General features: G+C 38.3%; 1 protein-coding gene across 1 annotated transcript in view; it reads left to right on the top strand.

The window, feature by feature from the left end:
• Window positions 1-792: 792 nt before the first annotated feature.
• olfcb1 (olfactory receptor C family, b1) overlaps window positions 793-15722 on the top strand; it is a 32832-nt gene continuing 17902 nt past the window's right edge. Inside the window, exons 1-2 of the mRNA XM_079584876.1 lie at window positions 793-1068; window positions 13570-13861. Of these exons, the coding sequence (XP_079441002.1) occupies window positions 872-1068; window positions 13570-13861 (489 nt within the window). The 5' untranslated portion in view covers window positions 793-871. The remainder of the gene's footprint in view (window positions 1069-13569; window positions 13862-15722) is intronic.

The following is a 15722-nucleotide window of genomic DNA, read 5'->3' on the forward strand; positions in this document are numbered from 1 at the left end:
CACACTGAGGATTTCAGTGACAAAACTCCATCATAAAGATCATAATGTTCCCAATCTTTTGATAAATACACAGAAGATGGACACAAGTTGTGAAACGTTTTTCAGGTGTCTGTCTTAATATTCTTTTATTGTGTTTTATACTCAGAGTTTCATGTTCAGATGTTTAATACTGTATGTACAGCACAACTGGATTCAGGTTTTGCAGTATAATATCATATTGACATATATGAGATGAATATGTCATTGGAAATCTCCCTCCACCATAATGACAGGAGTTTAGCAAAATGTGAGCAGTGATGTACACTTATCATTATTTAAGTGTCAGGTTGAGGTTGATAATGTGTAACACATGAGTCCACTTCATCATTCTTCATCATCACTGGTTTAGCAGATAAAATATCTCACTATACAGGAGACATTCAGTGGCATGAAAGGTCAAGATGTCGGACATTATACTGTATTACACGATACACTCTGTGTGTGCACGCCTCAAACCTCTTTACATTTCACTCTCACCACTTTTACTTTATAGAAATAGTTTCAGTTAATTGGTTTGTCATTTCCCCGATCCCCCTTTCATCAGAAATGTTTCTTTGGTCAGGTTTGACGGTGGATTGATCACAGACCGCTGAACCAGATCCTAAAGTTTCTCAGTTCTGCCATGACTTGATCTCCAACAAAACGTAAACAACTGTTACTGTAACTCCACATTCCTCCAGTTCTGCAGAAATGTACCGGAACGGGTGGATTTTTCTGGGGAAACAGGTATCGTTCAGACACTGCCAGCCCTCCAGCTCACGTCACCTGAAAAGCAGAACCAGTTTTACAATAAATAGATGCTTGGTTTGATGTGCGCTCATTTTCTTTCACAATGGTGTCCTGCATGGATCTGCGTGTGCTGGCCCTGCTGATGCTGAGCTTGAGTCTCTGCGTCCGCTGTGATATTCCCAGCTCCCTGAGCGGAGCGTACATGGATGGAGATGTCAACATCGCCATCCTGAGCTCGATCCACTCTAAAGTGATCAACCTCCACAAGAGAACCAGACCTCAGCCCTTTGTCTGCACCGAGTGAGTATCCTCATACCTGTGAATCGCCATCATTCACATATTTACTAACACTAGCGTGAACTAACGTTCAGTTCATTGAAATCTCACTTGTTATCATCTGAGAATTACAGTAAAACACAGGGACAATGCATTGTTTTTTTTTAATAGTTCTAGGTTACATTAAATGTATAGAATAGAAATTTTCCTATTATTATTCTATTCAAAGGAGTTCACTTCAGAATTAAAACCTATTGTGGGAACTGCAGCTACTCCAGAGTGAACTTGTCCATTCTCGATATTTATTAGGCCATACAATTGTAAGTTGTATACAGTTTGCGTGGATATAGCCTACATCAAAGTGGTTTCTGTGAGAGAACAAATTAAGAATGATAAATATAAATGATAATATGACATGACAGAATATACACAGATAATGCCTGTATAAATATACATGGAGAAGTTAAAGTTGTATGAAGTAATAGCAAAGTAGAGCTTATTGAAATATATATATAGCCTACTCTAAATGCAGCTACATTAAACAGACCGGGCTGCCGCTGCTACTGCTAACAAGAGGTGTCAGATTACAAAAGTGTGTGCGCTGCTCTAGCACTCTTGTGCGCTATTGTTTAAGCCGATAAGTACGGTGGCCGAGAGAGCTCAACGCGCTGCAACTGAAGAAAACACATGCAAGTAAAAAAAAACACATGCAAATAGAAAAAAACACATGCAAATAAAAAAAAACACATGCAAATAGAAAAAAACACATGCAAATAGAAAAAAACACATGCAAATTAAGAAAACATCTTCATCAGTTTCACAACACACGTGCTCCAAATACTCACAACACAACCAAATACAGAAACGCGCTGCAAATAGAACAGAACACAACGGAAATGTTTCCGGGGAACCCAATAAGTGACGGACCCGGCTGGTACACGTGCTTATTGCATCCCTATGCCCTACGCCCTTAGAAGGGCAGGCGGTAGAGCCCTTGAAGTGGGGACTTTGGAGGGAGCAGGGCACTTGTGTGCCGTTATGTAGCCGCTTGGAACGGACTTGATGAAGGGAGCAACGAAAGACAACGTAATTTCCTCATTATTTTCACCTGGGACGTTCCCATGACAACGCAGCGCGGTGTCCGTCAGCTGAATAGCTGTTCTTACCAGAAATATAGTTTTATTGCTGTTAACATAACTGTTGCAAATAAATATAGATTTTATACAACACAGTTTTTAAAATATGCGTTATATCTGTGTGTGAGTGAGTATCTCATATTTGGACACTGCATTCTAACATTTCTTATGAAACTTATTTTAACGTAACATGACAAAATGTGTACAATGTAACTGATGTATAGATTAATATCTTTCCCTCATGTTCTTTTTCTCTATCTTTTTATTTATTTATTTGAGTCTTCAGCTCATTGTTCTTATCTGATTAGTATTCTTATAACATTGAACATATTGTAAATACGTTTTGTATATTGTATACAAAGTTGTATGTCATAAACGTGTCATCTCTGTATGTTTTGCAAAAAAATAAAATAATAATAAATAAAATGAAAGTAGCTATAAGCAGTAAGCATAGACATGTATAGAAAGGCTAGATGGCTCAAGGCGGAGTCAGCTGTGTCGTCACTTGGCGGCCATCTTAGGTCAGGAGACTGCGCTGCTGCTCCCTGCTGCTGTGGACGGAAGGTGAGTGACATACGCCAACTAAAATGCTCGTAACTAGCTGAATTCTTGACGGATTTACAAACGGTTTGGTTTATTACAAACCTTATTAACGTGGCTATGATTTGTGCTGATGCCGATGTTTAAATTGTAGCTTCACGTTTTGAGAAACGCTTAACATTGCAGCGTAGCTATGTGTTTCATGGCATCCCTGACGTTTATGACACACCAAGCCGTTTGAAAATCGGTTGAAAATTGAGCAAAATATAGTTATTTCAGCACTACATGCACAATAGACTTTAATGTTATAACTGGACGAGCGGTCCTGTCCTAAGATGGCCGCCGTGTGACGTCGTCGGGTCCCATTGGCTCTCAGCGCTGGTAAGCCATCTAGCCTTTCTATACATGTCTATGGCAGTAAGCACCAAGCACGTAACAGCCGGGTCCGTCACTTATTGGGTTCCCTGGAAACATTTCCGTTGTGTTCTGTTTTATTTGCAGCGCGTTTCTGTATTTGGTTGTGTTGTGAACTTTTGCAGCGCGTTTCTGTATTTGGTTGTGTTGTGAGTATTTGGAGCACACGTGTGTTGTGAAACTGATGAAGATGTTTTCTTAATTTGCATGTGTTTTTTTCTATTTGCATGTGTTTTTTTCTATTTGCATGTGTTTTTTTCTATTTGCTTGTGTGTTTTTTTATTTGCATGTGTTTTTTTCTATTTGCATGTGTTTTTTTCTATTTGCATGTGTTTTTTTCTATTTGCATGTGTTTTTTTTTTATTTGCATGTGTTTTCTTCAGTTGCAGCGCGTTGAGCTCTCTCGGCCACCGTAGATAAGACATTGTATAGGCTACATATTTTTAATCACCATATGACAACAACTCCCTTGAATAAACATCGTTGAGAAAATATAACAGAATGACTCGTTGAATATGTGAGCATTGCACCGCCGATTGTATGTACATGTTGACACAATAACATTTCTGAGGAAAAATAAACTGAATCACGCTCTAACACTCTCTGAAAAACATCTACAATGACTTTAAATATTTTTACTTAGGTAGTTATGAACGCACAGTCTCTTACAATACCACACAAAGAAAAATTATTTATAAACAATGACAGGAAAACTCCGTGTACTGGATGCTGCAGTGCCGACTGAACTTTTGCGCATACATCAGACAAGTCTGAACAAGTTCGACTCGCGCATGCGTGAGGCGGGGAATTTTGTACACCTATATTAATTATGAATTAAAAATATACTCACCCCCACGTCATCCAATATGTTCATGTCTTATCTTTCTTCAGTCGAAAAGAAATTAAGGTTTTTGAGGAAAACACTCCAGGATTTTTCTCCATATGGACTTCAATGGCGTCCAACGGGTTGAAGGTCCAAATGTATGGAAGTAAAATAATGACAAATGTTTTTGAAATAAAAAAGTCTATTGAATTGCACTACTTGAAAAAAAATGCATTGCATATGAAAGTGTATTTGTGATTATTATTAGGGCTGTTTTTATGTTTAATTTAGTGTCTTCACGGTCCCTGTGTAGCCTACATGCATCTTTCTCTACCGTGAACGAGATTATAATGTTATCCCCCCGATGCTGATGTAGGCCTACAGAACAAATGTTACATTTGAGGTATATATTTCTCTTGGTTGTTTAGTTGCCTTAACTTTATATCGCGGCGATGTGTTGCAGTAGGCTACTGGGTTTCCCTCAATAATTCAGGATTGCTTACTTATTTGATCATTAACTTGCTTATTTACTCATTAATATGCTTGTTTAATTACTTTGTTTTATGAATGAGAATCTTTTTCTATTTTGCGAAGGTGGAGTGTTTACTTCAGAATTAAACACTCCACCGTCTTTGGAGGATCTCTAGGCGAAGACACTAGGCGAGACACTAGGCGAATAGGGTAAAAATGTAAAATAATAGATATCACCATGAAACTTCCTCAGTTGATTACTTACACAAGTTAATTAAAAAAATTATTACAAGTTTTTGAAATTTGTATGTTTAATTATGCAAATTAGGCATTATCTCATTAAATATGTGCAATTTTGCATATATTTTTGGTAGATAGATCTGAACATATGATAAAGCCAGGTGCAAAATAATTTTTCATTTTGTTTACAGTACACACAAGATGAAAAAATAGGTATTTCAGGATATATGCTTTCGTTACCTAGGAAATCAAAATATACTGTCCATAGCCTTAAAAAATTGATTTTCGCCATATTTTTGGGATTAAAATGTCACATAAATCAGGCCAGGAATAATTTAACAAATCCCTCTGAACATATCTTCAGAATACTGCTAAGTGCATAACTGGAAAGTTTGGTGTACATAGGTGCTACATAGGCTGAGGTGTTTATACTGGAGAATGACAAAAAACTAATTTTGAAAAAAAAGGCATTTAAAGATTTGTAATGTAAAAATTCATACTTTTTTTTAGTGGAAACAACTATTTACAGGCACAATATCTCATCAAATCATTAGCAACAACAATACAAACCACCAAAATCACATCAAAACTTTTAAACACAGCATTTATGGCCTTTAACTGAAAAGAAAAACAGTCAAAAACACACATCTAAATGTCAGTGCACGTCACGTGATGCATCTGAACGAATCACGTTGTCAGAAATTGACATCAGCCAATGAGATTTTGCTTTTAGAGTTAAATGCCCATTGTACTTTCACGATTGGTTGCTGATAAAAAGGAAATGACCATATTTGGTTCCGACAGCATTGTACAGAAGAGAGAGAGCTTTCCAGCGGTGTGTGAGATTAAAGCAGACAGAGATCACGGAGCAGCGCGTTGATTTAGAATGCCAACTTTTGTTGAATTTCTGAGAAATCTACAGACGCAAATAGACAAAGTGGAGTAAAATAAAGACCTAAATGTGTATTTTGGACTTTTTTTCACCACAAGTCTGAAAGAAGACATGTTATTGAAGACAAATAGGCCAAAATCTCAAAATTGACCAGTGAAAAAAACCCTGATGTTTTTGCCTGCTGTGTCTCGCCTTAATAGGCTAAATCAGGTTATTTCCCAGTATAGTGAGGTAAAAACATCCTAATCATTCTTGTATCTGGTTCTGCAGATACTATGGCTGGGATCGTGTCGAGACTTTGAAGCAGCACTGAAACGAGTATTCAATTTATTATGTCTGTTGTGATGTTAAATAAAGCATTAAAAACACAAGAGTATTTCAACATGTCAGTGGGACATATTATCCACTCATGCTATTATAGATGCAGCATTTTGACTGTACTTCTGCACAAGATGAGAACACGTTTTTGTAATTTCTTTGGTCAAGAAAGAGTGGGAGTTTGTGATATATGTCCTCCTACCAGTTTTCTCTCTGTCTTACTTACTTACTTACGCCTTCCGCCCAACTTTGGGCATAGGCCACGAACAAGGGTTCTCCAGTCGTCCCGGTCCTGGGCCAACTTCTCTAACTGTCCCCATGTGTGGCCAGACCTCTTCACATCTGCATCCAGGTCGCGGCGCCAGCTGTTCCTTAGCCTGCCTCTCTTCCTTTTCCCTTGTGGGTTCTAAAAGAGGGCATGTCTTGCTGTGCTTAATGCAGGCTTGCGAAGGGTATGGCCAACCCATCTCCAGCATCTTTGGAGGATCTCTCCAAAGTTAAAGATCCTGATCTTGGTGTTCCTAGGCAGCTCAGAGGATCCCCATACTTTCTTCAGCTGGTGGAAAGCTGCCCTTGCCTTTCCGATCCGCACCTTCACATCCGCCTCTGTCCCTCCCAACTTGTCGACTACGCTGCCAAGATAGGTGAAGCTATCCACTTCCTCTAGTGCTTCTCCTTCTAGCCTTGTTGTTGTTGTTGACTTTGAGGATCTTGCTCTTCCCTTTGTGTATAATGAGTCCAAGGCTTGCTGAATGAGTTGCGATGATATTGGTCTTTTCTTGCATTTGTTGCTGGTTGTTGGAAAGATGTGCCAGGTCATCAGCAAAGTCGAGGTCATCCAATTGTGTCCAAGGTGTCTATTGGATGCCATTCCTCTTCTGGGCAGTTGATGTCTTCATTACCCAATCTATTGCCAACAAGAAATTTCTCTCTGTCTGGATCCACTTAAATTCACAGTAAGGGTGCTTTCCTGTCATTTCACCTATCACATATGCACACTTCAATAATCCCAAAGAACACTGGTTCATGTGTTTTACATGCCTAGCTGAGTTGATCGGTTTATACTTAAACTTATGACTTTGCTCCAATAAAGGAAATTGTCATGCATTGTCACACATGCATTGACACGCATTGTCAGTTTATTCAGCACAATCAGCTTAAGAACGTGCATGTAAACGCGCTCACTTATTCCTTTCGAAATTAAAGCATCTGAGCTTTCAGCATCTGTCGCTGCATTAACGCCGCATTCTCTCAGAGAAGACAATGGATATAATGGTATAGCAACTATCTTGACCCCCTGGGGTCGGCGGTCGCGCCGGCACGACCAGCTCACTTTTTTTCTTATCAGTGCAAAAGAGACTCATACAGGCATACAGGCGAGTGTTATACATCCTTCAAAACTGTTAAATGTCTTCTTTAATTTGTGTACACTAATAATAAAAACAAAATGTTGTGTTTTTCGTAAAATAAAGAAAATAAACATGATGCACGTTCTGCCGTCTCTCTCAATGTGAAGTTCATTCTGAAACGTGACAGAAAATGACCTGTAACTCAGCTGGCCACACTTACATGAGACATATGTCTTTACAAAACTTGAAGTCTCTAGTTTTAAATAATGTAAATCATATCAAAAACAAATATTCTCTGTTTAAGTAATCCGTATGAAAGCAACGAGATGTACAGTTCTACCAGAAAGACTCGGGAGATAAAATTATGTAACAAAGCATACATTTATTGACAGCCCAGCAAGCATTATTTATAAAGTTCTTTGACGTAGGCCCCGTCCATAGTTCGTAATCCGAGGGTAGCGGATCTGCATCTCCTGCCTGAAGACGAAGGCAGGGGCGCAGCCGACCCCCCTGGGAGGTATGGACAGGACCATCCTGGTGGTGGTGGGAAGGGTGGAGGTTGTTGTCGCGTCGGCATCTGCGAACTCAAACATGAGTAAGTACTGATCTTTTATACAGAAAGTATAAAGACGTGATTGGATAGAAATGAAGGTAATAAGTGACGTAGTAATTAAGTCTTCCTGGCAGAACTTAAGCTAAAGGTTTCATTTTCTCAAATACGAGCTCATTAACTCTAATGTGACCACACCCATGCATGTACGAGCAATTTACATGCAAATAGTCCACGTGAAGGAACGCGAATGCCCTCATTACCTCAAAAGCAAAGAATCAGAGAATTCAGGACCCCTCTGCTTTTCATCGAGTTTGGAAGACTGTGTTTGTGTTGTGCTGTGCTGTTTACCTCGGATTTACCTCAGAAGAATTAGAAGAACGAGATTTGAAAATGAGAAAGATTTTTAAGGTAAGACATTTCCACTCATAATAGTAACCTAAGCATGTTATTGTTGCATACACTTCACATTGTAGCTACTAGTTAAACTGGTGCTAGACTAAAATGTATGTGTCACGGAACGCTCGACAACGCCTCCTCCTGGTTTCACCAGATCGCTCTTTCCTGCATATTAAGGACTGCATTTCCCATTATCCACTCCTGCTCATTATCTCCTGATTAACCTCCTCATCATTGCATTATTATCACCTGTGTACACTCAGCTCCCCTTTATGTGGACTGCTCTGTTCATTGTTCATTTGTGAAGTCTTGTTTTACCCAAACTCTGTCTCTAGCCTTTTCCCATGTTTGCTCTTGTGATTTTGACTTGGACTCTGATCTCGTTTTTGAACCTAAGCTGCCAGCCCCTGACCCACGCCTGTTTTACTACTATTCTTGGATTGCCCTTACCTGTGTGCTGTTTTGAGTTTTATGTCTGCTTATCTCTGCTGGCTTACCTGTATTAATAAAATACTGCAGATGGATCCGACTGCCTCAGCCTCTTCGTCACAGTATGTATGTATGTATATATATATATATATATATATATTATATATATATATATATTATATATAGACAGAAACATGTTGAAATATGAACTATAGACAGGTTGGCAACCTTTCAATGCTAAATTTATATACATGTTCGACACAAGGCTTTTTTTATGTTTGATAATAAATCACAGCGTGATATAAAAGTAAGCTAGTATGAGTGTTTACTCTAATCAAACATTTGAAGTTGCATATGATAATCCATATATTTTTCTCTAGTGTAGTGTACTGAAGTGTTAATTTTTAACAATTTATAGGCTGCCTGCTATAGGCTATTGTTATTATTATTTTGTATATGCCTACAAGGCACAACAAACCTGGGGCCTGTACCATGAAGCCGGTTTAGGTGGCTAGCCAGCTATGTTTCAGCTTAGTTTCCGCCAACCCTGGGTTTTAGGTACCATGAAAGTAGCTCGGCTTTAATCGGTGTTCGTTGCCATGGTATCTTACGCTGCACGGCTAACCTGCTCCGGGGCAGGTTAAGTTCTGGAATCGAGATCTCAGACTGAAGTTTGACCAATCAGCTGTGAGCAAAGAAACATATAGGTGACGTAACTAATTCCCAGTGTCTGTTGCAATGGCTTTACATTTTCTTCCAAATCCTGTGGACATCTCAGCGCAAATTGTTACGAGCACATCGTAGAGAAAGAGTTTTTAGCCAGACAAAATCCCTTTGCCTTTCCTGATAGTTTGTATGAAAGATACAGATTTTCTGCGGAAGGAATATCTTATCTTTGCGAACTTCTTGAGCCGCACATAAATAATTTAACACGTCGAATTCATTACTGTACCGCAAATGGTATTGTGTTGCGTTTTTTTGCAAGTGGTACATACTTGCACGATCGGGGTTTGTGGAACTATTCGCAAGGGGGTCCTCGCTCTGCATGAGTAATAGTTTCATTAATAATGTTCCCCGGACATATATCGACTATGTCCATAAAAGAGGGCTTTTATAAAATTGTGGGTAAGATATATTGATAGGGTGACATCACATGAACAATTATTTTATAAAAAAAAAAAAAAGCTAATTTCACAAATTTACTACAGTACTACATGTTAAGAATTATTTTAAATTGCCTATGTTTTATTATTATTCGGTTAATCTTATGAATTCCCTAGAGTCATTGAAAAAATAGCCTGCACACATGTTGCAATCTCCACTTCTCTAGAACATTAGGCAGATTATGTTAATAGAAAGTCCTTTCACCCTTAATGTTCAGGTAGAGATGATGTGAACATGTGAAATTATTATTTTCTGTGAGATGAATCTTTAAATTAATAGTAACATTAACAGATATAACAATGATCTACTTTCTGTGAGTCTGTGTTGTGTCAGCACTTTGAGGAAAGCAAGTTAAATTTGGTACAGTACAAAACACTGTTAATTTGCAACCTACAAAATAACCATCATGATGACCCTCAGACAGGGCCACTTGACCACCCAGCTGGTGCCGGTGTAGATGCAATCACCATACAATATTACACTTAATAAAAGCACATTGAAACTGCAGATAGGTCTCAAACTTTTTATTGGTTTTGTGGGATGGGGGGAGAAAGAGACCAGATAAAGTTGCATTAATAAATATTCATGCTAAAGTGTTACTTGGTTAAATAAGTGCACATACTGAGATCAGTTTAATCCAGCTGTTTGATCTCCAATTTATTTAGGCTAATCAACTCACAAAAAGTTCCTTGACAAACACCTGTAATTTACGTCAATGGTTTTAAATCCTTAACTTGTTCACATTTCCTCTGAAGCCTGTTGAGGTAGAGGCTTCAGTTTCTGGGACAGGTTGTGAAAAATCCTACAATAAAAGAGATGTGTTAGGGCCAGTCCCTGTTTTATGCCACATTCAAATGTTTGCCTTAATAAAAAGGCCAGTGCATTCACCTCAGCAACTGTCCCAGAACACAGAGTGTCTTCATCATCTCCTCCACCCTAATAAATAAAAGTAGGCCAATAGAAAGCATAACTGTTATAAAGCAGGTTATGTTTCTGGTGTTCTGTCTGCTGCATACTGACCTCTGTGTGGGAGACTGTGTGTGTGTGCTGGCTTCTACAGGGACACTGCATTTCCCTCGACTGCAGAACATACAAACAGCCATATTTCAAACTTTAAATAGTAATGTATCGCACACGTACCCAGTGTTACTTGCTTAGAGGAGCCAGCACAGGGTCAGATTGTACAGCACCTGCAATCCCATCCATAATCGGCCGTCCCTTATTCCTATCAGAGCAACTCAGTGTATTCTGGAGGAGTGGCCCTCCACCGGTTTTCTGAATTTCACTCTTTTTTCTAGAACTAGAAGTGTTTGTGATCAAATGTTTACAAAAATAATAAAAGGTTATGTGTAACTTAATACTTTGAATTATATTTTTAATTGTCTTTATCTGCTGCCAAGAACGTTTGGAGTTGCATCTAAAAATCAATGAATATTAATCTTTATTAGTAGCTATATACATGCACATTTTTATATATTATAAAAATATAGGCTATATTTCACACACACATACATTCATAGCCTATAGCCTACATAATTTTACATGAATATAGAACGTATTTGTTTAGCTTACACATTAACGCAAACAGCAACCTTTCTCCAACTGTCTTCTCTTGCTTTGGCAGCAGAGACCGTATTGTTTCGAGCTTGTAATACATATTTAAATTCATCGTAATTCTGAATGATTATCTCTTGCTCCTCCGCGGAAAAAATATATCGCTCTCGCTCTCTCCATATCGAACGCGATTGGTTGTTCGGTGCCAACGTCACTTTGGTATGTGCACGCGCTCGTGGATTAATCATAACTTAAGATCAAAGCCTGAGTTGACAGAGAAAGTTGATGAGCTGCGTCATGGTACCAATAAAGCCTGATTGCATCGGTTTGGTTTTGTCAACTCAAAACTAATCCTGTAACCCCGAGTTTGTTCAGCTACCTTCATGGTACAGGCCCCTGATGTTCATTATATATATATTTGTGTAAATTTTAAATCACAATTTTAACCAGGAAAATCTAAAATGTATTCCCAAAATCGTGCAGCCCTATAGTTTCTCTTGATATCAGCATGTTCACAGTTGTTTAATTTTTTTTAAAGGGACCAGATACCACTGATGGGTCATGCTGACATTCATATGAGTCTCTGTACATGAACATGATAAAATTAAAAATCAAACTCCTTGGAAATGACAGGTATATACTATGTTTCAGGAATGGCACAAAGTGACTGTTCAAGTCTTTAGATCAGTGTGTTCAATAATGTGCTTTTTGTTCTTTGTTGTGTATCTTTGGATTATGTTGTGTTGTAAATAAATCCAAACAATCAATACGCCATTCTAAACTCTCCTCATTCTTTGTTCTGGTTCTCTCACAGCCCCACCTGATAGGGCCATTATGGGAGGGTCTTTGTCTTTCTCAGGTGTGAAACACATCAATATTCATGATGATTCACGCCTCCTCGCATAAAGCTTTCTTACACAAAACATGTCTTACAAATTAAAAATCAATGTATTGTTTTATCTGAATGAGTACGCAGGATGATTTTCACATAGATTTGAAGCAAATATTCTAGGCTATGTGATACAATTTCCAAATTGTGATACAATTTCTTCTTGTGAAGAAATAATCAGTATGGGTTTCATGACCTTATTTCATGACAATATTTTTGTTTTGTTTTTTCACAAACCACGCATAAACGGCAATTTCTTTAAACTACAAAATTTTACATACATGCTGCTGACATATTATTGTAGCAGAGTTTGTTCTGAATACATTGTAATAAGACTTTAGGCATGCAAATGTCAGAGCATGTCAGAACACCTCCAGGGCCCAGAAAACACCTCAGACCCCAGAGGGTTAATTTACTGGCTTAATATTTCTCTTGTGGACCTACATTAATGACAGTGAAAAATAAATAAAAATAGGCCTATTTCTTGTTAAACAAGTTGTTTTTTTAAGTGTTTGAAGATGGCAGATTTGTGCTGTGTTTGTGAACTACAGACTGTTATTAGGCCTATATAATTTTAGTGATATTATTATTATTAATATTTCGTAATTGTATTGATTTTAGTGTTATTATTTTCATTCAATGTTTTGTTAATGTGCTATGGAAATAAAATGCTGACAAACAATGAAACCGTTTTCATCTTGACTCAAACAAACTGTATAAGAAAGATGTGTCTGTTAACGAGCACCCTTGACGATCTGTGAATACTTAGATAACCTTGCAATTCAATTTTGATGTGGAATGTAGTTTTGTAGTCTGTTTAAAAAAAAAAAATTCGGCACAACCCTTAAACATTTATATACTTTATAACCACAAATGCTGATCTTGCACTAGCTGTGATTCGCCACGCATTACATAATCACGTTGAAAGGTCACGCATGAGATGTAGGCGGAAGTACAGACCGAGTGTTTATAAAGTGAATGTGCTAAAACTTAGTCAAACACCATTTACAAAATAAATAAAAGGTAAAACAATGATGTCGGACGATTTTGAAGTTGGAGGAGAGTTTTTCGCCTTTCCCTTCATTTCTGAACCGGAACACACGTTACCTTTCAACGTGATTATGTAATGTATGGCGCATCACAGTACAAGACGAGCATTTGTAATTTAAAAAGTATATACATTTTTATTTTTGTTATAAAATGGCAGATGCTTTGTCTAGATAAGACTCTTATTTCTCGGCTGGGATTGTTTAGAGACTTTGAAGCTGCCCTGAAACTAATAATTTAATAACAAATAATCTTACAGCTGGTCAGCTAAGAAATAAATTCTAAGAAGTGTCTTTCTCTATATTTACAGTTTTGATCTGATCCCATTTCTACAATCGCTGAGTGCCATCTACACAATCGAAGAAATCAACAACTCTTCATTTCTTCCAGGGATTAAGCTGGGATATGATGTGTGTGATTCATGTGCTTCTCCCACCAAAGCTCTGCAATGCGTGGAGCATCTGCTGGCCGTTAATGGGTCTCTGCCGGCGCTCTCGGACTACTCCGACTTCCGTCCGCCAGTGAAAGCTCTTCTGGGAGAGAGGTACTCCGAGCTGTCCATTGCCATCGCCAAACTCCTCAGCCTCTACCTGTGTTCTCAGGTAATCTCTTCACTCTCTACCTGTGTCCGCAGGTAATCTCTTCACTCTCTACCTGTGTCCGCAGGTAATCTCTTCACTCTCTACCTGTGTCCGCAGGTAATCTCTTCACTCTCTACCTGTGTCCGCAGGTAATCTCTTCACTCTCTACTTGTGTCCGCAGGTAATCTCTTCACTCTCTACTTGTGTCCCCAGATAATCTCTCCACTCTCTATATGTGTTCACAGGTAATCTCTCTACTCGCTACCTGTGTCCGCATGTAATCTCTCCACTCTCTACCTGTGTCCACAGGTAATGTCTCCACTCTATCTCTCCACTCTCTTCCTGTGTCTGTAGGTAATCTCGCCACTCTCTACCTGTGTCCGCAGGTAATCCACCGGTATCCACTCTCTACCTGTGTCCGCAGATAATCTCTCCATTCTCTACCTGTTTTCAGAACGTATTATAATATAATATGTTTGTAAGGGGTCAGTCAGGTCAATTTAGCTCAAAAGGAATTATTAATTCATTTATAGGGAATCTTAAAATAATCATTTATACGGCCGAGAGACTCGTCCAGCGTTCATTTGAACAGGCCGTAATTATCAGCTCTGCAGCGGATATAAATATCCAAACTATAGTGAAAACACTATTTATTAGCAAGGAAACTTAGATCAGCAGTTTAAGACATTAATTTTGTAAGCACATAACACAAGAACAAGTATCTTTAAAATACAAGCAATACTTTATTGATTATTCTAACATATAAAACTAATATCTTACACAATCACATGCACACACACATTCATCGAGTTACAGAAAGAAAGAGTGAGGAAATAATGAGCTTTAAGAGCGAGGTGATGGAATCCCAATTTTCTATATGCACTTATAAGACATGACCTGAACGAACCATCAATCAATTTAACCCTTCTATCGTTTCTTAGGCGGGTTATTCAATTTATATCAATGCACCAGTTCAGCTAAGAGTCTGGAGGCTACTTGCTTGTCTTTGCGTTCCTTTGGGGATTCCTTTTGTCCGCTTAAAAGGGGGTTTCCCGGGTTCGTTGATTGGCTGGCAGCCTCCTCGTGCCAGGATAGATGTCTTGGGTGGCCAATCACGTGGTGTGTTGGCGGATGGATGGAAAGTCTTTGAAGTTGGAAGCGGGCTTTGCAGTCGAATCATTTAAATGAAACTTTGCAGCAAAACTTAACTTAGAACCAAGACTCTCAATGGAAAAGAAAAGAAAACTAAGAAAATAAAGAAAAGTTAGACGAGTAGTTAGATGGCTTGAATGAAGCTGTTTAACCCATTTTCTTCTGATCTTGATTTGGGTTCTTTTGTCCGCTCGTCTACATGGTTACTTGTCTGCCTGGTGTAAATCTACACTTTTTCTCCAAATCTTTTTTCGGGTCCTAAGATTTTAAACTCAAAATGTTGATCCAGCCTCCTGGATGAGTTCTGACCAATTAGACACTGTCTTTATTTGAGAGGTGGTATTTCCTTCACATCTCATCGTAAATCATGCATTATCTGTGATCCCTTTACTCTGCAGCTCGAGCAGACATGATTCCTATTATAAGAACACAAAACATTTTATACAGATTTCAATCAAGCCATCTTCTGAATTAAGAATATATGATCGTACTGATAGGAAACAAGACACACTTCCATTCTGACATCTAATAGTTATAACAATTACATGACTTATATGTGATCTAAGCATAATAGACACATACAGAGGTTGTAGACACAATATAGAATTATGTAGTTGAACGATGTTTGATTATAAGTTCGTCAATCATTGTTTTGCAATGATTTTATGTATTTTTATATGTAAAGTCTCAATCTCTGTGGTTTTGAGAGATCTCAACCCTGAGGTCGTTC

This window comes from Phoxinus phoxinus (assembly GCF_949152265.1).
Source record: "Phoxinus phoxinus genome assembly, chromosome: 16".
In the NCBI taxonomy this organism is placed as follows: domain Eukaryota; kingdom Metazoa; phylum Chordata; class Actinopteri; order Cypriniformes; family Leuciscidae; genus Phoxinus; species Phoxinus phoxinus.